Source organism: Populus alba, chromosome 4, assembly GCF_005239225.2.
Source record: "Populus alba chromosome 4, ASM523922v2, whole genome shotgun sequence".
NCBI classification, from domain to species: Eukaryota; Viridiplantae; Streptophyta; class Magnoliopsida; order Malpighiales; family Salicaceae; genus Populus; species Populus alba.
This window is the reverse complement of record NC_133287.1, coordinates 22936937-22960681: the sequence shown is the minus strand read 5'-3', so window position 1 is coordinate 22960681 and position 23745 is coordinate 22936937. Positions and strand designations below refer to the sequence as shown.

Genomic DNA, 23745 nt, shown 5'->3' with positions numbered 1-23745 from the left:
TGTAAAATGTTTTTATCATTTTTTTAATAAACCACTTTGGCATCTTAAGGTAGAGAAAGAATAATAAAAAAAATGTATCATATATAATAAGTAATACAATTACATTAACTTTGTTACTTTGTTAATGGATTCAAAAGCATAGGACGGAAAGTCGATGCCACAATACTGTTTTATTTATTTTAATTAAGATCCCAATTTAATAATAACATGAAGGGGCGGCTCCATGGAATCTTAAAATCAATGTTTCTTTCAAGCTCTGTCCTCCAAATGCCTGAAGAGCTATGATGCTGCGAAGGAGGCCAACCTTCAACCATGCGCTTAGCTATCCATGTTAATATCTTTTTTAGTTTAGCTTGTTAAATTTAAGCTGAAAAATATAGGACTTGAATCCTAAGTATAAAATAAGATATGGTTGATCCGGTTTGATTTTTAATAATTTAGTTTAACCTAATCAAGTCAGTATAAAAAAAAATTAATGAAATAATACTGTTTTAAAAAATTATTGATCCAATAATTTAATAATTAACTCAATATTCTAATGATCCGAATCAATAAGTGCCGAGTTAAGTGCTAAATCCATTGTAAAAGTTAGAGTTTACCACATAAATAAAGTGTTCTTACGTTGTTTTCATAACCTGTTTTGTTTTAAATGTTCATTTACCCTTACAAATTTAGTTTAATGCGAAAGTGATTCCATCGAGCAGCATTGATATTTAAAACATAAAAAAGAGAAAGTGAAAGGTGTAGTGTGCCTAACTTTTATTTTTTAATTAGTTTAAGCCCTCGAATTAATATGACCTTTCTTTTTTTATTAAAGAATCTAATTTATATGTAGATACATTTATTGATAATTCACAATATTTTTTTCCTCTTTAAAAGAAACTCCTGCGTGGCTAAAAGCATCATCTTTGAAGAAATAAAATCTTCACGCAAAAAAATATAAAAAAAAATGCTACTTTTATATTTTATACTGTGGTGTAAAAAATTATTTACAAAACATAGCACTGAGGCTAAAGATCACGCGCACGTGCATCTACTGTAGCACCACGCAGGACCCGACACAAATCGCAATCTTCATAAGCTCCAACCCTATTTTCATGTCATTGATTGCCACAAACTGTAAGAAAACACCCCCGTGATAAAAACTATCCCTGATTTTCCATCCTAAACAAGATCTCATTAAGAAATTAACAAAACAATCCTTAAAAAAAAATACTTCCTTTTCTCTCTCAATGAGCAGTGCTACTAAAATCAAAATAGCATAGTATATAAAAATCGATCCGGTCAAATCCATATAATTTAATGAGTAATACAGGTTAATCAATCCAACTCATAATTCTAACTTTAAATCCGATAGTATTTAATAACTTTGTAAATGAAAATACATGTTTAAATCTCTTTTTAATTAAACATTATTGCCAAACAACTATCCCATTCAAGATTCAAACTAAACCAATAATAAAAAGGATTTGTTATTTATTTTTTATATTGTAATTTGTAAAGAAATAGAGAGAGGATTTTTATAAACTTTTCCATAATTGAGTAAATTTGAAAAATTATATGATGTTCAAATCTCTTTTTAATTGAACATCATTGCTAAGCGACCATCCCATTCAAGATTCAAACTAAATCAATAATAAAAAGGATTGGTTATTTATTTTTTATATTGTAATTTGTAAAGAAATAGAGAGAGAATTTTTATAAACTTTTCCATAATTGAGTAAATTTGAAAAATCACATTGTTTAGGATGGGAAATCAAGGATTATTGTTTCGAGGATGTGTTTGTTTTTTTAACAAAAGTTTGGGGGCTTTTTGTAATTTGGCCAAACCAAAACCACATCCCGCTTATGGTTGCCGCCACAAGGAACGGGAAGTCGGTAGGAGGCGACGTGTCCAAATCACGTTCGTCTGTGCTCACTATAAATAACCCTCCTCCCTCTCCAATACCTACCCACTCCTAAATAAGTAGTATATAAGTAGGGCTATTTACGGAAAATAAATTAAAATTATATTTTTGTAGAGAAGGAGAGAGGATTTTTAGTTACCGGCGGTCTCTAATTCGCTTGGTGCAGGTCGGGAACTGATTCTGCGATTTCATTGCCAGGTGGCTAAACACGATTGGCTGTGAGGCAAATTATAAAAAGAAAGAGAATTGGATCCCGCCTTGCATCAACTGAATCGGAGACCGCGGTGAAGACTCCGCCGCCGCCGAAGCAGAGGCAGCAGCGTTAGATCTCTATAGCGTACTCTTTATATCTCAATCAGATCTCAGGTCTTCTCATATTTTTACTACAAGAAAAGGAGAATTTTATTTTGATTTGATTACTTATAATAGATCTTGGCCCTCTTGTGGTTGAATCGAATACACTGTAGTTGTTCTTTGTTAGATCTTGTCTTCTTAGCTTTTTTAAAATTAATTTACGATTTTAAGTTAGAAATCTCATTCTCAAGTCATAACTTACAAGTTAATTATATTTTGAAAAGTCAAGCTTTTATTTAATGCTACTAAGCGTGTTGAATCCTTTCAATCTATTGTGTGAGCATTTTGGCATGAACGGCGAATATGTAATTTCTCCATGATGTGTAATTAGCGATTTTATTGTAATTTAGATCTTATATACTTCATAGATGGTTGTGGGTATAATTTCAAAAAATAAAAATAAATGAATAAATGGTATGAGCAAATATTTAATAGCAATGTAGAAATATTTTTTTGTATCTTAGGTCCAAGGAGCCAAACAAGGTTTAAAATGTTTCCTTGGAAATCTGCCGACCAAACACAGATGGCTTTGATAATTACATTCCTGAGATTATGATCTGAAAAGGAAAAAGGTCCTCATGCTGAACCCCATATTCAATATGTCCTTTAAATTAAATACCTGCAAGGAATTCTAGCTTTCTAGCTATACCACAAATTTTTACTTTTATTGTCAACTGGCATATGTTAGTGCATGGAAAATGCTATGCAGGTGGTGGTTAGGTGTTTGGGAGAGAGGATGGGTAGAGAGGTTGCTAATAAATGCCTTATTCTCTACTCTGCCGATTTTTTATGTGTGTCTGTGGTTGCTTCAATATCTTAAGAATTTATGCTTTGTTTTGAATTCATTTTTGGACCAGTCTCCTAATTATTCCATTTAGAAAAGTATAGCTTTTTGTGAAAAATAAGTTTCCATTTCCTCTTTTGGAAATGTACTTTTTTCTCCAAAAGTTTCCAGGGAATAAATGCTGATCCTTCATCTCTAATGCTGGAGATATCTACTAGATAAAGTCATTTATTCCAAGTTGTTCAAGAACTTGCTTGGATAATCAACATTACTTTATCTTTTCAGTGAATAGTTGTTAATTGAGCTCGTGTCCAACACATGCAGTGAAAAGCTTAAGTGAAATGATAGGGTTGTTGTAATATGGACCTGCTCATAATTTATTTCTGCTGGTGCTTTGCAGTTTTTGAAAAAATAGTTTTGGTTAGTGGTACACAGATAATGATTCAATGTTAAGAGTGTAATTTGGATAGAAACAAGGTATGAGAGACTACAATTAGTAAAGCCATCTATATGCTTACTGGTACTGTGAAGACTGAAATGCCAGCAGCTCCTCGCCCTCTCTTATTTTAGTACGTATCGGAACTTTTAGCATTCAATAGAACATGTATAGTCTGCCCATAAGTTAGTCCTTCACTGTGAAGTGAGGAGCATTACAATTACAGATTTTGGCAGCCGTGGTACTTTTGCAGGTACACATGCCAATTCTCCATGGGAAAGGACTGAGTTTCTTGCTGAATGATTTATGATTTGTAGCTCATGAACTCTTCTTATCCTGCATTGAAAGTCTTAAGAACCTTGAACTTTTGTGGAACATTACAAAAGGAGTGACCTTTATCAACAAAAGTAGAGGGCCCAAAAAACATGCTGTGGAGTGTTGAATTCAACTTATTGAGGAAGTCTCTGGTAATGTGACAGATAAATAGTTGTTCTGGCAGGCATGTGTGGGGGGGTTCAGCTTTACCCTTGCAGGTTTTTGATCCTTCTGTATCATCATGTTCCTTTTTCCGTTTTCCACGTAACTTCTACTGATCTTCCGAGTACTGAGGGATTTATTTGCATGACTCAAGGATCAAGTTGCCAATTGCCATGAATTCCTTGATATGCTCTTTAGAAGATGGTATTTTTGTATTTGATGGCTGACTGCAGTTGCCCTCTCAGTAGTGGCGGAACTGATGTATTTTTACTGTGGAAGAATGGCAATAATACTGGCTTTAAATTATTGAAACCTTCCACGTTGTGTACTCTTTAAGTAGAAAGGAAATAAAATATGGATGATATGTTGCGACGGGGAAGCTGTTTCTAGTCCGTTATCAATGCCTCTTTTGTCATGTTTCTTCACTTCAGTAGAACTTAAATGTTCAGTATTTAATCAGTTAGTATTTCAATTTTCATCTTCATTACCATTCTGGTGATAAAAAGAGATTCATGAGTATATATATATATATTCGAGGAAACCTCCCTCTACTATCTTTTCATGCTCTGCATTCCGAACAGATCAACCAAAATAAGTATCATTATGTTCCTTTTATTTTCAGCATTTCTGAAGAATTCTTCCATTCAAACAGGTTATGGGGGCCAAGCCAAACTCGATATGGTCAATTCTGCTGTCTGTAGCTCCTGCTAGCAAGCTCCATTTTCTGACTGGAATGAGGTCATGGATGGCTTTAGTTCTTACAACAGAGAGAGAATCCAATGTGAAAAGCCTAAACTTACTCTGAAGGGTTGCCACATTGTCTCTCTTGTTGCTGCCCAAATTGTCAAGGTATCTTTTTTTTCTCTCATCATCTAGTCATCCCATTTGGTGTTTATTTGCCAACACTCTTGGCACGTTATACGTGTAATTATTTAATTTTTGTCCTTGGTTGGTCTTTTCCTCTGGACATATATTATTATTCCCCCCCCCCCCGGTCCTTCCTCCACATGGAAACTTGGATATCTTTTGTCAGTGTCGTTCTATTTGCGTGATTGGAGTTAGTTGGCCAATTGCGTTGCATAGATGCTCTCCTTGGTAAAGCAAAAAATAATAGAGTAGCAGGGGTAAATATTTTCGATTCGGTTTGGCTTACACTGGAAAAAAAAAAAAAAAAAAAAAACTGAATTTTTTTAATTCAAAACTGAAACAGAATTGAAAGATTTTGCTTAGGTTTGTATTGTTAAAAAACCGGCAAAACAAAAAAACAAGTAAATGACTCATTAGACATCCAAGAACACAAAAACTAGTTCTCAGCATTTGAATAAATGAATCCTCCGTAAACATCAAGTGAAGGGAAGGTCCTGTTCAAACGTTTGAATGAATCTTAAAAAATAGCGTTTATATTATAAAGAGAATTAGCCAAATCTTTTGCTTGAGCAATATCTTCAATTAACGAGTGTAAGTAGTTTTATTTGGCTGGCAACCACCTTAAATCATTGTTGCTAGCATTATCAATACTATGTTCGCGCAAATCTAAGAATAATCAATTTCATGATTGATAATATTTGGCTGGAACCTTCTACTTAAACATGAAATAGGTGATTATTTTCGGATGCTGAAGACTACTTTTAGGTTTGATTTAGGGTTGGGAATTGGGATAGACGAGAGGCAGAGAGAAAGTTGGTGTGTCGGGGGGGCTGGTTTAGGTTAGGGTCGGGAAGAAAATTGAGTATTTATACCTTGTTCGGTCAAACTGAAATCAAATTGAACTGGATTTTTTTTTTAATTTTCAAAATAGTTAATTTGATATTGTTTTTGGTTTGGTTTCTTGTTAATATTTTTCTAGTCTTTCTGTTTTTTCGCTCATCCGAGGTAGAGCAGAGATGTATATAGTATATTTTCTAGTCTCTGGTAGAGTAGATACTAAAATAGGAGGTAAATGAGGGAATGGTAAAAAGACCACTGTGAAAAGTGAAGGCAAAGGGCATCCACCTAGATCCCAAGTCAGTGCTCACTGCATTACCACTTCTTCTCTTAGCATTATGGGTTTATTTTATTTCAGAGATGTTACAGTAAAAAGTGATAGATAGATTCCATAAATTCCGTGCTTGACAGCTGACTATGACCTGACCAAATGTACTGCTGTAATGGTATAGCTGATGTATGCTAAATGGAAAAATGCTAAAAGTACAGTAGCATGATTACTCTTTCTTTTTTCAAACAATTCTTTTTTACTCCCTCCACTTCCAATTTCTTTCATTTCTCTCTCTAAAACTCCCATTCTCTCACTTTAATCATTCTTAGATTTTTTATTGTTTCACTTTAAGTTTAAATATCTGTAATTGGAACAAATCTAGAATGAATATAGTTTTATTTTGTGATTGTAAAAATATGAAGATGGCAATTGTTAGTTTGAATCATGAATGGATTACGCCATTGAATTCATAAATAAAAAATCAGAGTAACCACATATGATGAAAGAAAAGGTTCCCACATGTCGGTCAGGTTGTGAGGGTGGTGGAGGTGGACAAGATGGCAGGGTGTGTGAGAAGGTTGGTGGCGGCCAGCGGGTTGGCTTGCTCCGGCAATTCTATCTCTCTCTATGTTTTTTTATGTTATTGCTTGCTTTGTGTGAATTTTCCACAACAAACTTATTATTTTATTATTTAACAAAAATTAAATAGTAAAACCAAGCCAAGAATAGTTAAGAAATATGAAAGATAGTGATATTTGAAGAAATAATATGAATGTGACAGAGTAATATGGAAAATAAAATGAATTGAATTGTATTGTTTTTAAATTAGTGAATTTAATTAATTAATTAATTTACTTCAAATTAAACACTTGAATTTAATTTAAGGGCTTCTTCCAAAATTATCATGAAAAAAACAGAGGAATATTGAACTTGAATACACCTGGGCTTTCCATTTTGTATTGAAAGGGCCTTCAGCCCCTCTTTAGAGTGCTGATAAGGAAAAAAAATGATCCATAACTATTAAGAAAATAAGATAAGCTTATACTAAGTAATTAAGCGTGCTTGAATATATAATATTTTTAAAATACATGGAAATAAAAAAAAATTAATAATTCACATTCCAAATTTAGGCAAAGATTAATGGTGGGAGATAACAAATATGAACCACCTATTTAAACCTTATTGATTAGTATTACACTAGAAATCAATATAGATATTAATATAATTAGATTTGCTCTCATGCAATCTCACAAAAGATCGGTTCGAGATTATAAGATCTGTAAATTGGGATTAGTTGAGATATATGTTAATTGATCTGAATATTTATGTTAATAATAAAAAAAAATAAAGTTCCTTTTATATTAGATTTGAAGGGTTGCTGCGTAAAATATATATCTAAGTAATTGCTCCATAAATCCTGAATCTATCCATCCATCCCAAGAAAAAAAACGTCTTACCTATGCTCCAAACATGGTCCAAGATTAATGGTGTAAGATATCAAATAAAAACACCTATTTGAATGCTTAGAGAACTTCTAAAGGGCCATTTAAAAAAAAACCAAAAAAAAGAAGAATAAAACTCAAAAAACAAAATTATGAATGAAGTGTGATAAAATAGGACGAGTTGTGTCTACATGAACTCAGGGCAGCCCAAGTGGCTAAATTCCACATCTTTAATAAATAGTATAACTAGATGGATAAACACAGGTCCATTTTCATACCATAAAAGTCTAAGTGCTCGTCATTGTCTTCATAATTTAGGCAGATGTAAGAATTTCTTGGTGCTCTATGTTTTCAAAGATATATGTTATCGATCTTGCTAGGCTTTAGCATGTGCTTGTCTCATGTATAGGTGTAGGGCTTCAATATAATTACAGCCATATCTCTAACGCTTGGCCATGGTCGAAGAGGCTGTCCTACGTGGGACCATATATAGATTAGAATTCCCAAGCTTATATCATTGAAGTCCAACTATTTCGTGTGGTCAAAATCATTATAAATTTCGGCTCCTAATTTATCAAGAGTATAAAATTTTGACCCTCTCTCCCTTTCAAGATGATCACGAGTACTCAAAAATAAATTCAGTGGTTAGATCCCGATCCTTGGTGCCATAATAATTCATTATAGTTCAATTAATTATATATTTTTGTGCTTGACTTTCATTAGTCAAGAACTTGTTTGGTTTAGGTCATTTTCTCCATTATTTTTATGCTGAGATTCCTTCAATTGTTGCTCAATTCCCAACTACGTTGGTGATTTTAATCATTGCTTTATATGTATATTGATCAGCTGGTAACCTAAACAAACTAAAGGTAACCAACTCTTGACAATAACTTGCCGATAAAACTTGAAAATCAAGTCAATCGAGAAAAAATAAAACGGAGGTTGTGTAGATATTCAAGTTTGAAACTAGCTAAAAGAGTCCTAGCTAGCTAGATCGATTGCCATCATCATTTACGAAAATAGATTGTGTAACTACCTCCTTAAATTGACTAACTAGTTAGGCCTTTAGCTTGTTTCAAGTTATTTCTACGTACCAAGAATTTAAAATGAGAGGGAAGGAAAAGAAGAACCAAGGTGATATTTATTTCTACTATCAAATATGTAGGAGGCTGGTAAAAACTAGTAAAATTTCCTAATCTTAGCCCCCTCATAAACTTTCCTGGCTCCACCCGAAATATATAAAGTTTCCTGGCAAAACACGCGAAGCTACTGGGAATCCCATGAGAAAAGAGATGTTTTGTAGAGAAAAGAAGAAGAAGAAGAAGAAGAAGAGACTTGTAAGATGGGCTCTAATTAATATAAGATAATAGTTACTTTTTTTCACACACTGTCTAATCTGCATATAAAGCATGATAAGATACGAATTAATGTCCAGTCATTCAATAAACATGCATGTCTCTCCATACCAATATCATAGCTATCCATGTACTCATGTTTCTCCTTGAAAGCACGTCTCTTTATATAAAATATGTTCTTTTATTTAAGAAAACATTATAATATACATAATATTCTATACCAAAACAACATGATCCATGTATAAGAAAAGAGAAGGTCACTTGCTATTTCTTTGAAACTCTAGCATATGGCTGGAATGAAAGGATGAGAATATTTTCTCCGGGGAGGAAGAAGAGGAGGGAGGGGTGTGAGGGTGATGTAACAGCTAATTGGTGACATGACACCACACCAAGCTTGAAGCCTCCTTAATTTTATCACAATTCATGCATAGATAGCTAGCTAGGTGCCAATATTGCCATATTAATTATAAATAATCATTAAATATTGATTTTAAGTCGTGGGGAGTTGGGTTTCCCTCTGCATCATTGGATTTTTGGACCATTCAAGAAAGAGAAAGAAACCGATAGGTTAAGCTCTCAGACTACAAGTGCTCGTATGGCCCATGCCAAGATGGTGATTGTCGAGTGCTTCTCCACCAACTCCTTAATTAGGTGATCACCAAGTTGCTCGTCTTCATTATCACATGACTCTGTTCGGTTCTGCAATTATTCAACACCAAGCATATATATATATATATAGTTGAATCAATGTTTTATTTTAGCAGTTTTCTCAAAATATATTTCTGCAGATTTCATACGACGTTGTTGTAGACAAAAAAAAACTAGCTACATGGATCGATCTCCTTAAAATATGTGGTATTATATGATACGATCATTTTCCGTTATGATCTTATATTCTAATTAATCGGATCAATTTCATGCTTAAATCCACGCAAATCTCTAATCTACCATTCAAATAAAAAATAATCGTGTTCAAATCACGTGACTAATGTTGATGGCTTGACCAAAAAATCCTATCATGAAAGAAAAATTAAAAAATTGACATTATAAGATAAACTCAATAAATAAAATAGAAGAACAAAATAAGAGATTACTTTATTCTATAAAAACAAATTGAAAGAGAAAATAAGCTTCGTTTTAATTATAATACAAATTAGTATTTTAGTATTGTCATTCTAACTAACTTGTTTATAAAATGAAAATAAAAATGTTAGCTTTAATTTGTATTTACACAGTTTTTCTCTAAAAACTATCCGGCATAACTTTTCCTTTTCTTTTTGTACCAAAATAATAGGCTTAACTTTATATTTATAGAGAATCCTAAAATCCATATATTATTCAATGATAATTTTAGAAATTCAATCAATCAAATCCCTTCTTAATTATTCTAGTACTAGAAATATAATCCTTGAATTAAATATATTTTAGTGTTTAATTTCTAAAATTATTTTCAATCAAGTCACACTTGATTAATTATCTCAGTTTAATTTTTTACTAATGGTTCTTAACGTGTGTGACCCACTAGGTTTCTAAACAATTTAATTTATTATCAATTCAATAATTAATTAATTTATATTTGAAGATCAAGTGCATCGTCTAGTGTCATGATCCCCCAAATATTAAAAAAGTCATAAATAGTTTGACTTAACCTTTCAGTGACCAGTTTCTTAGTGTAATTATTATCCCTTTATCAATAATATTCTGATTTAGATATTTTAGCATTGAGTGTTTCCGTCATGTCAAATTATATTTGTTCGTAACAATATAATCATTAATCATTTGAACAAGATTTGAAACTCTCTTCAAATCTCATTTCACCTTGCGTAAGGAATTGACAATCAATACTATTTGAGAACATATAGAACATTTTTTCTAGTTCAAACAGGGCGATGAATTCTCTTTTGACCACTCAAATAGTTTCATATAATTTATGTTATATCCAATGATTGTCCATTTGTTACCTTTACCATAAAATAAAATGTAACAAGATCAAAACATAACACTCCATATATAAGATAATTTAGTGATTTCAAGTTTAGTGATTACTTACACGACTTTCACGTGAGTCGTTCCATAGACACATGTAATATATTTATATGAAATATAAATAAAATATGTTCATTAAATTCATAAATAATGCCTAGATTCATTTATCAAACATTAAATCCATTAATTAAATATAAATAAATATTAACAATAAATAATGCATTTATTTAATAAAATAAAATATGTTTTATATGAATAAAATAGTGTCACGTGTAACCAACTGGCTAACTACAGGGCATATAAACTAACAATCTTTCACTTACACGAAAGTTAATCGGCCATATATCTAATACCATATCCCTACATATAGTGATCATGCTTATGCTAAGACAGTACCTTAGTGAGAGGATAAGATTATTTTCAGTAGGTACTCACTTTATCTTTATATCTTTTCTTTCTATGATTTCTCTAACCACATGGAATTACTTAATTACATGTTTGGATCTTTGATGAGATCTTTGTTTCTTTACTTGTGCAATAACTCCATTGTTGTCACAATATATAACTATTACATCAACAATGCTAGGAACCACACCAAGTTGTATAATGAACTTCTTGATCAAAATAATCTCTTTTACCGCCTCAGACACAAAGATGTATTCAGCTTCAGTTGTAGAATATGTTGTGATTTTTTTTTTTGAAACTCTTCCTACTAATATTGTCTCTATTCATAGTAAAAACATATGCTGACTGAGATTTGCTATCATCAATATCTGATTGAGAATTAATGTCTAAATTATCATGAACTTCTAATTTATTTTCTTCAAAGACCAGAAAAACCATAATGTATGTATGTGTGTATATTTGGATCCGAGTAACACCCATATAAATTCCATCTCTCTCTATTATAGTATATTGTGATGTTTATATTATATGCCTCGAATTTTGAGAGGGTACAAGGTCATGCATGTCCTTGTTCATGATCATGAATTAGAAAGGTCTTTTTGGAATTTTATTTTTCAGCCTCTTTCTTCCTTAATGGAGTACACATGAGTTCCTTTTAGGCGGTGAACAATAAAATAGAACATATTCCATAGAAAAAAAACAAAAGGGTCTTCCTATTGTTGACTTTTTAGTGAGCACTCAATTATGTTGGGAATACTTTAACATGCATTTCTAAAATCATTTTAGCAATATTAGTGCTTTACAGCCAAACATGTACAACTCAAGATTTCTTCCTATAGACTGTTTTAGACAGAAAAAAACACATAAAAAATATTTAATTAGAGAAATTAAAAAAAAATCTCTCTAAAACAATTTTGTTTATATAGATTATGTTTGGTTAATGTTTTAGATAGAATAAATGTATATATAATGAGCACAAATGTATTTAATTAAAAGATATAAACAAAAACATAAAATAAATCTATCTCTATAAAAATTTTAAATTAATTTTTTATTTTTAAAAATGAAATACATAGGACATGTCTCCCATGTCTCTTTTTTTATACTATAGTTTTATAATATACATTCTTTCATACAAAGATTAATAATATTTTTTTGTTACATATTTAAGATTCATCATTTAACTGGAGTGTTTGGAAACGCGAGCCAACCCATGTTTTTAAAAAATTTAAATATTTTTTTGGCTAAAAATTAATTTTTATATAGATTTATTTTGGATTGTTTTAATGCACTAATTTCAAAAATAATTTTTAAAAATAAAAAAACATCATTTTAATGCATTTCAGTATAAAAAACACTTTGAAAAACAACCATAACCACACTCCTAAACACAATTCAATCTCTATATCTAGCAATAGCAGATTACATAGCAAAAACAATTAAGAGAAAAAAAAAATACATAATGGAACATATTTATTTTTGTTTGAAAGATAATGATTTATTAAAACTGTGAAATATTTAATCAAATATCTATTTTTTAAAATAATTTATTTTGTATTAATTTAATATTTAATAAAATCACGGTATTTTAAGAAGGGGGGAACCAACTTGGGTCCCACTGAAAGCCGATCACCGCCAATCAAGCGACAAATTATAGATAAACAAAATTCGTTAACAAACCCTAACTAATGATAATTTAAGACGTGTCAGGAGGAAAGGGCAGTGGGGTCAAGTTCCTCCCACATTCCCATGTTTCCTGCTTCCACACAAGTTTGCCACTCATCTGATGAAAGCCAATAATAATATACAATAGGTTTAATTATATATATATATATATATATATATATATATATATATATATATCAAGTTTTTAATCTATTTTCTTATAAGATTGTTTTCCAAATTAATTCTTAGTTATAAGGATTAAAATATTACATGATTAATGAGAATTGAATTAAGCCCGTTTGGCATTGCGGCCAAACCGGCTTTTCACCAAAATTCAATTATTTTTTTTGTTGCTAAAATTGAGTGCGGTTTGTACTTTTTGGATCGTTTTGATATCCTGATGTCAAAAATAATTTTTAAAAAATGAAAAAACATTATTGGCATGCTTTTCGGCACGAAAAGCTATTTGAAAAGCAACCGCTACCACACTCCCAAACACCCTCTTAGCATAGACTATTTGTTTTATTTTCTTATATATCATCTAATTTGTTTTTTTTTTATTTGTTTCCAAATTTATTTATTTTTCCATTAAAAATTATCTGACAACATGAACATCCATGTATGTAACAAGAGATAAAAATCTTGAATTTCTTATCTCAAATCTTGTTTGGTGAATTTATCATAGTATATTTAAGTTTTAGAATGTTTTAATGTGCTGATTTTAAAAATAATTTTTTAAAAATAAAAAAATTATTTTAATGTATTTTAACACGAAAAATACTTTGAAAAGTAATCACAACCATATTCCTAAACATGCATAAAATAATCTAGTCAATGTTTTACTTTTTTTCCTTAAAAAAAAACAAAAACAATCTTACCTATTTATTAGTTGTTTATTTTCTTTTTTTTAAAAAAAAAACAAAAAACAAAATGAGATTTGATATATATCTCTTGCAAAACATATTATAGTTCTTTCTTTAGAATAAAATATTTATGTGAAGAATCTCAATTGATATAGCACATATATATATATATATAGAACCTTATTAATTTAATTAAAAGGCTAGAATATTATCAAAGACTAATAATTATTAGCACAATCTTAATTATAAAGAATCAAGCCATATTTTATAGTAGCAAGAAAGATTATTATTATTATTATTATTATCAATATTTGATCCTTTACTCTTCCGATCTTTGTTATTGATTAATCTTATTTAATTACATTTTAATAATATTTTCTAAATTGATTTACTTTCTTAAACATAAAAATTTAAAAATAAAAGAATTATTGTGGGTCTCATAAAAGAACACTTGTCAACCATTTAACCTAATATTATGACAAAAAAAGTGCTATGTGAACGTATTAACATATTATAATATATAATGAATATTTACAATATAAAATACATAATAGGGAGATTCAAAAAATAATATATATATATATATATATGAGTTTCCGATAAAAAAAAAAATAATAAAAACCCATGATAGAAAAGGCAACTCTAATTTGTTACTTATTTAATTCTTTTTATTTTGGAGAGAAGCACGTAGTTCGATAAATTTGTGACGCCATTAGATGCCTTTTAGCCGCTAATTTTTTGGGTCAGGTTTTCACCCTTCAAGGACCGTGACATACCCAAACTACAACAATTAATTAATCAGGGACTACCTTTTTATATAAATTTTTGCTTCTATAGAATTCAAAACTATTCCATTTTGGTCCTATAGGTAGCAACTTTCTTGCGTTAACCTTTATGTTGAACATAGATTGTAAGGACTAAAATGAGAAGTTCTAAAATTGTAAGGGGTTAAAGAGTAGTTTTACCCTTTGTTTATTCCTATATAAATACCTTTTGTGAAAGTGAATGTTTTAAGTCGAATGAGTGTCGGCTGGCTGTCCAGCCTTGTGTTCTCTGCTCAATAAACAAAATAAAAGAAAGAAGCTGTAGAATTTCTCAGGCCAAACAGTTGGCGCTAGCAACTCTCTCCTCTTCTTCTCCCATTCTCTTGCTTAGAAAGCCAATGCACTCCTACTGAACTACTTGCTGGGTTTCTTTCTCTCACATTCTCTCTTTTCTTTGCTTCTCTCATCACCCACCGAACAGCAAAGGTTAGTAATGATCACCGCTTCTTCTTCTCTTTTTTTTACCACTGTGCTTTTTGATTTAATTAAAAATGATACAACTGTGTCTATGTCACGATAGTGACAGTTAAGTTATTAAATATTATATATAAAAAACCTATTTCAACTCAAAAAACTTATGGAAGTTTTACTCTTGGTTAAAGAAGAGAAGAGTGATTCAACATTGTAGTTTTGATTCTAATAATGTAAATTATGCTGCTTGATCTGTTCATGATATATTTTATAGTCATGGTTATTTCCTTTTTACATTTTTTTTTTTGAAGAAAAAAAAGAAGAAACTTTGAGGGAATCATTGGTGGTCCGGAAATTCTAAAGCTGAAAGCAATAGAAAAGATTGAAACTTTATTGGTTGCCGCTAGATTTTGCGGTGTCTTTTTCTTTATATTCAATGCATTTGGGATGGTCGGTTTTTATGTGCTTGTCAGGTTGCCCCATTCTCTGTTTTGACTTATTTATTTTTACAATCTTAGCACTAAAAATGACAGACCCCATGATTTCTTTTATAATATTTAAAGATTCTCTGATCATGGGAGTTCACATTTCCATCTTCTGTTGCTAGATTATGCTGAATTATTGTATAATTATATGTCTGTTCCTTGATAATTCTCACTGCCATTCCCTATTTTCTTTTTTTGCTTTTGGCTTCTTTTCTCTTTGCATCACTTCTTTGTGTCGACCTGTGTTTATACTGTGTAATTGCTGTTTGGCATGTGCAGAATGGTAGATTCGAGATTAGGCCACTGGTTTAAACTCCTGGTTTCTCTGATGTTATTGATGAAAACACAAGGGCTTTATGTAGGAATTACTTACGTAAAGAGTGCAGTGGCCAAAGGAGCTGGTTAGGAATTACAATACTCTGATTGAATTCAATTATTTATTGCCTTACTTTGTTTTCAATTACAAGTTTATAATTGTTTTTGTTCTCTTGGAAACAATACTTTTTTCTGCAGTTTGTTTGGATGGAAGCCCGCCAGCTTACCACTGGGATAAAGGGTTTGGTACAGGCATTAATAGTTGGTTGATACATTTTGAGGTATGTGTTCTTGTCTTGGTCCACTTGATAATTTCTTACGCCAATAAAATGAAGCTGTTGCTGGTTAGGGGCCTGGTTTTGATTACAGGCAAGTTGGTTTTGGTTTTTGATGAAAGGGACATGAGCATTTAGTTGTATGAATCAGATAAAAGGAGTCGTAGACAGATTGAGGAAATCCAGTTTTGCACGTCTAGAATGGCTTGAACTGTTTATAATTCATTTAATCTTGTTTAAGATGCCTTTTGCTTGTGATATTAAGGGAGGAGGATGGTGCAACAATGTCACGAGCTGCCTTTCCCGTAAGAAAACTCATTTAGGTTCATCGAAGCTAATGGGACAGCAAATTGCTTTCTCAGGGATCATGAACAACAAGCGGCCGTTTAATCCAGGTGTGGCCAAATTTTTCATTATCTGAGACCTTGCTATTGAATTTGAGTAGCATGGTTTTCGTAGACAGGTTATTGATTTGTTTCGTTTGAATTTGCAGATTTTTACAATTGGAATAGAGTTAAGATCAGATACTGTGATGGGTCATCGTTTACCGGTGATGTGCAGGCAGTCAATCCTGTAAGTTGGTAAAAAAAAATTGAGCAGGAACCATTTTAGAATTTCAAAGTTTCATTTTTAATCAGAAACAATTTGATCAGGCTACTAATCTTCACTTCAGAGGAGCTAGGATTTGGCTTGCTGTCATTGAGGATCTATTACCTAAAGGATTGAAAAATGCTGAAAACGTAAGATCCATTTGAAGATCTGTCAGCATCTTTCTCTTTTGACCGAACTTTCTCTGTAACTTGTTTAGTCATCTCCGAACAGGCTCTTCTTTCTGGCTGTTCAGCTGGTGGATTGGCTTCCATTTTGCACTGCGACAGTTTCCGGGCACTCCTACGTATGGGCACTAAAGTAAAATGCCTTTCAGATGCTGGTTATTTTATCAGAGTGTAAGCTCATTGATAGGACCTATTTCAGAAACCTATGCTGGTATCTTAATATTCTTTTGAAATCTTACAACGAAAGTATTTTGTAACAGGAAGGATGTCTCCGGAGCCCCGCATGTGCAGACCTACTTTAATGAAATTGTGACATTACATGTACTGTCCTCGGATTTTCTTCTTCCTTCTAATGTAGATTTCACAGAAGAGCAGATGAAGACTTGCTATTTTTCTTTTTCAGGGATCTGCAAAAAATCTGCCCCTGTCCTGCACTTCAATGCTGAAACCCTCATTTGTAAGCATGCTCTTGCTGATATGGTTTTTTTGTCTTCATCGTTTCGTATACAGTCTTGCTGATCCTTCTCAACAATTTACAGTGTTTCTTCCCACAATATGTGGCTCCACAAGTACGAACGCCACTTTTCATTCTTAATGCAGCCTACGATTCATGGCAGGTTAGCACACATCTGGTTCTCCGTAAACAATTACTTTCCATTGAACAGAAAGTAGGTTTATCTTTTATGTTACTCGGTACTGTTAAATGGTCTCCATATCCATTATGTGGTGAAGGGGGCTTATACACTGGAAAGATTCATGTCTTCTTATGCAACACGCCTGTTTTTGAGAGATGAAATTCATTAAATGAATGGAAGGTTTTCTTTCATTCCAAGTAGTGTAAACATATCTGCTGTGTTGTGGATACGGAGACGAGTTTCAGAGTAATCTCTATGTCTGGAGCACTTTCTCTTCATTAAAATCAATTCATATTTTATTTATGCTTTATATTTCTCCTTGCATATCTTATTTCTAATTCGTGTTGTATTTATTTCAGATAAGAAACATTTTGGCACCGAGTATTGCTGATCCCCTTGGCGTCTGGAAGAGCTGCAAGCTAGACATAAACAACTGCTCACCTCTTCAACTCAAATCTATGCAAGGTGACTGGAAGCAACTTAATTTAGACACTCAAGCAATCCTCTGAACTTACTTTTCAAAATTTTATTATTACAAACCTTGTTTAAAGACTTCAAAATTTAAGGTTAAAAACTGTGTCCCCAACAAGAACAGAAAAAAAAAAGATCAATTGTTGTCCAAACATTCATCAACTGAGCTGAAAACACTTTGATGATTAGTGGTTGAAACTCTTAAACATTCCTATTTCAGAACTTTCAGACATCTGTGCTAATCTTCTCGCAGTCAACAGAGAGTGAGATAGCATTCATTCAAAACAACTAGTGGTTGGGAATTTTTTTCAAGGATTTCATTGTGGGTTTATTTTTCAGATTTTAGGTTGCAGTTTCTGAATGCATTGAATAAATCAATCAACTCTTCATCTAGAGGATTTTATATAGACTCTTGCTATGCCCACTGCCAAACTGAAACACAAGAGAAATGGTTCATGGAAGACTCCCCAGTGCTTGGTAAAAAGGTAAGACACTGCAAGTTTTCTACTCATTATCAATCCTCTCCTATTGTGTATACATCAGTATTCCTTTTAAAAGATTGATTTCTTTTATGTTTTGTAAAACCATACTATTTTGCAGAAAATTGCGAAGGCAGTTGGAGATTGGTTCTATGATCGGAGTCCATTCCAAAAGATTGATTGTCCTTACCCTTGCAATCCATCTTGCCAAAACAGTGATTTGGCTCCACCAAACAACCCAGAAGTATAGATTTATTTCTTCAAACCACATATTTCTTTTCATTAGTCACAATTTTAGCAGAGATAGAGCTTAAACAAGCTAATAGAAAATTATGATTAATTAAGGCTTCTGAATAAGCAAAAGTCACCACTGCACTCAACCTATGTGCGCTGGGTGTCTCCCATCATTGTTAGTGTATTCAAATTCAATTATTACTCAAAACAAAATCATTCTTTTCTCAATGGAGAAACAGTAGTATATGATTTTACTAGATTCTGTTTTTGTGATTTGCAGCTTTTGCATAAAAAATCCCAAACTCTACGACTTATCACAGTGCTCTCTCCCTCCAAAATCTAATACTTATCCTTGAAAGTCCCAGCTCTCTTTCACAAGCATTCTCATCTCTTAAAATAACCTAAAGTAATCTGTAAGCACAAAACTGGGAAGAAACCACCATGGAACATTACTTTCATTTGCCAAATTAAAAAGTAACAAGAAATGAAACTGGAAAATCAGGACCGCATCAGTATTACATATAAGCTCACATGTAATAATATCCAGAGAAATACATTTAACCTGTTAAGAAAAATTCACGCGTAAGAAAAGGGACAAGGGAATGGCATGGTTCATATATTGATGGTTTGCTTTTGCAGAAGAAACCGCCAAACGGGTCTGCAGCATCAGTCAATATGAGTACGTTATTGTGCGGGTTACTAATGCTAATGGGAGTGATCTTGCCATGAGAATCAGTTTGTGAAAGATGAAATCAAGTAAGCACAAATCAAAGAGTAAAATTCAAGCACGGAAAGGTTGCTTTGCGGCAACTGAGTCTGCTACATGTCTTGAATTTCAGGTACATAAACACTAGATTTCTTTTTTGGTTGCAATTGAGGACAGGAGTTACATGTGTTAATTTGCCATGGAAACTTAACTTGTAGGTTTCTTTATGGTTAAGGAAGAAGTAGATGCTGACTCGCAAAGGAAATCCACTGGAAGACAGCAGTTCCCGGATGATGATGTAATGGCAGCAACAACCCCTAACAAAGCTGTGTAAGTGGAGGGGACATCTATCAACTTTACATCAACGCTCGTCCTCTGGATTTTTCTTCCTTTGCTTTTATGTTGCAGCAGGCCTCAACAAGTTTTATTCCAATTCCTAATTCTATTATTTGATTACCTTCAAATTTTGTGAATAAACCAGAAGTCAACCTTTTTTTTTACTTTGTTCAGTTGTTTGTAGCTTAGTACTTAGGCTTGTCGGTGTGAGCTACAAATAGTTTAGTTGATAAAACTAGTTTATGCTATGAGTCGGAATTTTTATTTTTTTCAAACATGACAAAAAAATTTTAGGCTGCAACATTGTTATTAAGCACATCTCGGCAAATCAACTTTAAAATTTTTTGACTTAATTTTTTATTTAACTCAAATTTAAAATTAAACCACGTGAGAATTGGTTTAATATGATCTAAAAACAACCCGATCGATTGATAAAATTTTTTTTTATAATGAAATTGATAAAAAAAAACCCTTTTATCTAAATTTTCTATATAATTCAGGTTTAAAATTAAACTATATGAGAATTGTTTTGATATGATTTAAAAACAACTCGACTAATCTAAAAACAACTTGACTAATTGATAAAAAAAGTTTGAAGATGAAATTAAAAAAAAATAATAATAAACTTCACCAAAAAAACCTCTCAGTTTAAAATTAAAATTAAACTGTTTTTCTAACATGTAATTTGAGTGGTGTAAAAGCAACCCAAATTATTGTTAACAAAGGTAAAGGATGAAGAATGAAATTGTAAGAAAAGAGAGGGGAATGAAAGAAAAAGGGTGGCGGTAGAATTGGAAAAAAGAGAGAGGAGAGACTTCACTGTTCATGGCTCCACAAGTTTTCCCAAGCTTTTGAGTACAAAAGGGTAGGTAATCTTCTGAATAGATCAGAATTTAAACTTACCATGCCTTGCAAAGCAATTTTCCATTAAAGCAACAGTTTCAATCTTAAAACAAAAGCATCTATGCTTTAAAAGCACAATAATGCTAAAGAGACTAAAGCAGAAAAGTTGTTAACCTGTTATGTTCTTGTCTACGTGTTCGTGGCGGCGGCAAATGCAACAGCCTCCTCGTACTCAAAGTCGCATGTGGTGGGTCTAGTTGAGAAAGCTAGTGGTTACCAGCATCAATTATCTTCTAGAGCGCCATTGGCGTGCTGGACAGGAGAAAATAAATGAAACTGGATCGAGTTGATGAAACTGGATCGAGTTGGGCTCGACAATAAATAAATGAGAGTTAAATGGGTTAGGCTGGATTGTAAAGATACATTTTCTTGGAGAGTGTTTGGTACCTAATGCCTTGTTTGTTTGTAGAAAAGTGAATTCCTGAAATTCATTTTTCTTGTTTTTCTATGTTTGGTAACCATTTGGAAAAGCAGTCAACGGAATCTAAATTCTAGTCAAACTTAAAAATACAACACTGTGAAAGGAAAGTGTTTTCCTTCTGTTAAAGAAAAGAAAACACTTTCCTTTTTTTTTTTCTTCGTTCATTTGCCCAAATACTACAATCTCTCTTTCTCTTTTATTTCATCAAAACCAAATACTCCGTTCATTTCCTTTTTTTTGCCTTCGGAGTCGCAGCTAACACTGGCTTGGAAGAAGACGATGATGAAGGTGCAGTGGCTGCCCAAAGTTTGCTCTCTCCTCTGTATAATCTCCCTCCCTCTGTTCGTTGCTTTTTTTTTCTTTAATCTTCTCTGTTTCCCTGAGAAGAAACAAAGGAACGAAAGTCAGTTTATTTTCTCCTCCCCCCCCCCGTTTCACTGTTTTTTTGTGTCTGGGTTTAGCCTCTCCCTCTCTTTCGGTCCTGCTCTCATCTCCTTCGTTGCTTTTTTTCTTCACCTCCTTTGTTTCCTTGAGAAGAAACGGAGGAACGAAAAGCTCGTTTATTTTCTCCTCCCCCACCCTTTCGTTTCTGTGATCCTCTTCTGTGGTCTTTCATTCTCTGGCCTCTGGCTTTTATAGCCAGAGAACAATGTCGTTTTATCCATTGATTGTAGGTGTAATGGTGGCGGTGGGCGGCTAAATGGTTGAGGAAGATGAACAGTGTATAGAAACGACACCGTTTTTGGTGTTTAATGGTTATTTTCAGTTTGGCCCTTGAAGTTTTAACAGTTTTGTAATTAAGCTCCTGGTTTAAACTGTAATTGGCCCCCTGCATTTGCGTGAAAATTGCAAGGTAGTCCTTGGATTTTAATTGTGCAATTTTGACCCCAAACTTTAATAGTTCTTCAATTAAGTCCCTGCTTTAATTAATTCAATTAAATCCAAGTCCAATTAAGTCTCAAAAATTATCGATTCTCCAATTAAACCCTTAATTGGATTAATTAAATTTATTTCAAGCTCAATTAAGTCTCAAAACTTATCAATTCTCCAATTAAACCCTTAATTGTATGAATATAGGATATAATAAAAAAAAAATTCATCATTATACATTTTAGATTTCATTTTTTTTTATTGTAAGTGATTAAATATTTTATATATATTTGATAAATTTGAAGAAAAAAATTAATTCATTAATAAATTATTTTCCAGTTCATTTTTCATAATACAACCAAACACTGGAAAGTGTTTTCCAGTTCATTTTCCATAACACTACAAAACATTGAAAAATATTTTCCCGGAATTCTCTTTCCTGCAAACAAACGGAGCCTAAGAACAAGTGAAGTTCCAGATAAAGCTTGCATTCTCTTTATTGCTGGCACAGAGCTAACCGATGTTCATTCCCTGGTTATCATCGTTGCTTCTTCTCCGGGAAAAGAAATTCACAACCCGTAAACCTTCTGCCTCAACACATCACTGCTTTGTCAAGCTTTCGCTCATTGCTGCCTCCCACAGGAATCTGGGTGATGTCTCAGTTCTAGTGTGTCTGGCGCATAAGTTATGGCCTTACCATCTAGCTTATAATCAAACGGGAGAGCTCCTCCTCGGGTGGATTCCTCCTCTTGCTTCTCAATTAACAACGTTTTCCGGTTGTCTTTCCCCTCCCAAGAACAGGTTAATACACATTACTCCCCCGTCCGCAATTGAAAACTCCACTTCCCGCCTGACTTGCGTCGTTCATCTCGAGCCAGGGTCGAACTCATTTTGATCTTTGATTTTTTTTAAAAAAATAATTTATTTTCATGACATGTTCGTTCCTATTTAAGATCTTTTGGTCCTCTAATAGATGTTATAACAAAACTTCATAATAAAAATATCACGAGAGATTCTTCATGAAGATCGAATTAAATCTCAACAGGAAAACTGATGTTTGACCACCAATCACAAGTTCTATATTAGACACATTGCTAATATAGGAAATTACGATGAAGGATTACTCAATCAACCCCCATCTACTTTCAATATATCAAAACATATCTTCAGAATCTGTCTTTGCAGTAATCTGCTTTCTTGAACTGATATTTACATGCTCGTTTCCTATTAAAGACTTGCAATTTAAACGGTACAAGAACCTGTCTAGCTAGCTGTAGCGAACACCAAGACTCTCATTGCAACGACCGTGGAGAAGGAAGCCCTTGTTGATTAAAACATTCTTGCCCATGCATTTCCTCCTCTCATAAATTATTGCATCACTCACTCCTTCTCGAACAAAGAAAAACAGTGGAGAGTCGTGCGTATGGAATTTAGGACAAAGTCCATCCATTATACATGATGACCGACCAAACTTAACTGGAAACCGTGTGGTCGATTGTCTAAATTGAAGTCCATCAAGCACCGAAAACAATCCAAAACTGATCACTAAATTCGTTTGAGACACGTCCTAGCACACGATATTTGCAGTAAGAATCTCCATGGACTCTTCCTCTTTCACATGCGATTGGTCTTATCTATAAAAAATTACAATACATGCGTTGAAAATTGAAATGCTCTAAGACCCAGATGGAATGTTACTGTGAGCTCGATTTGACAATGACGAAGATAACCTCTGCTGAGCCCAAGCAGACTTAAGTCTGTCAAGTTTCCAGACTCCCCACCCTTAGGCCTGGCATCGTGTTGAGACTAAATGGGTGTGCGGTTGGCTAGTTGTCAAAATTAATGCTTTTACGCTTGGTTACGTGTCGAGCCTAATAAGACACGAGTTTAGCGAGCTGCTAATCTCAATGCCTTTGAGCTCAATTACATATCAAGCCCAATAAAACTAGTTCTGG

At 32.8% G+C, this 23745-nt stretch overlaps 1 protein-coding gene and 1 long non-coding RNA gene across 5 annotated transcripts; both read left to right on the top strand.

Annotated features, from left to right (window-relative positions):
• The first annotated feature begins 1905 nt into the window (after nucleotides 1-1905).
• Nucleotides 1906-4982, top strand: LOC118050102 (uncharacterized). Its single transcript, XR_012169736.1, has 2 exons — nucleotides 1906-4014; nucleotides 4611-4982. It is a non-coding gene; the product is annotated as an uncharacterized lncRNA (long non-coding RNA).
• A 9679-nt stretch (nucleotides 4983-14661) lies between these two features.
• LOC118050103 (pectin acetylesterase 8-like) lies at nucleotides 14662-19763 on the top strand. Of its 4 annotated transcripts, none has more exons than XM_073408807.1 (15): nucleotides 14662-14899; nucleotides 15649-15770; nucleotides 15883-15965; nucleotides 16225-16354; nucleotides 16453-16532; nucleotides 16613-16699; nucleotides 16782-16906; nucleotides 16996-17056; nucleotides 17139-17192; nucleotides 17275-17352; nucleotides 17730-17835; nucleotides 18181-18326; nucleotides 18442-18564; nucleotides 19194-19393; nucleotides 19479-19763. In XM_073408807.1, exons 2-14 carry the CDS (start codon nucleotides 15650-15652, stop codon nucleotides 19281-19283), a joined length of 1284 nt encoding a protein of 427 aa, XP_073264908.1. In that variant the 5' UTR covers nucleotides 14662-14899; nucleotide 15649; the 3' UTR covers nucleotides 19284-19393; nucleotides 19479-19763. The 4 variants fall into 4 exon arrangements, with proteins under 4 accessions (XP_073264908.1, XP_073264907.1, XP_073264906.1 ...); XM_073408806.1 differs by lacking the exon at nucleotides 14662-14899 and adding an exon at nucleotides 15317-15357 and having other exon boundaries at nucleotides 19496-19763; XM_073408805.1 differs by lacking the exon at nucleotides 14662-14899 and adding an exon at nucleotides 15317-15357.
• Nucleotides 19764-23745: the final 3982 nt, after the last annotated feature.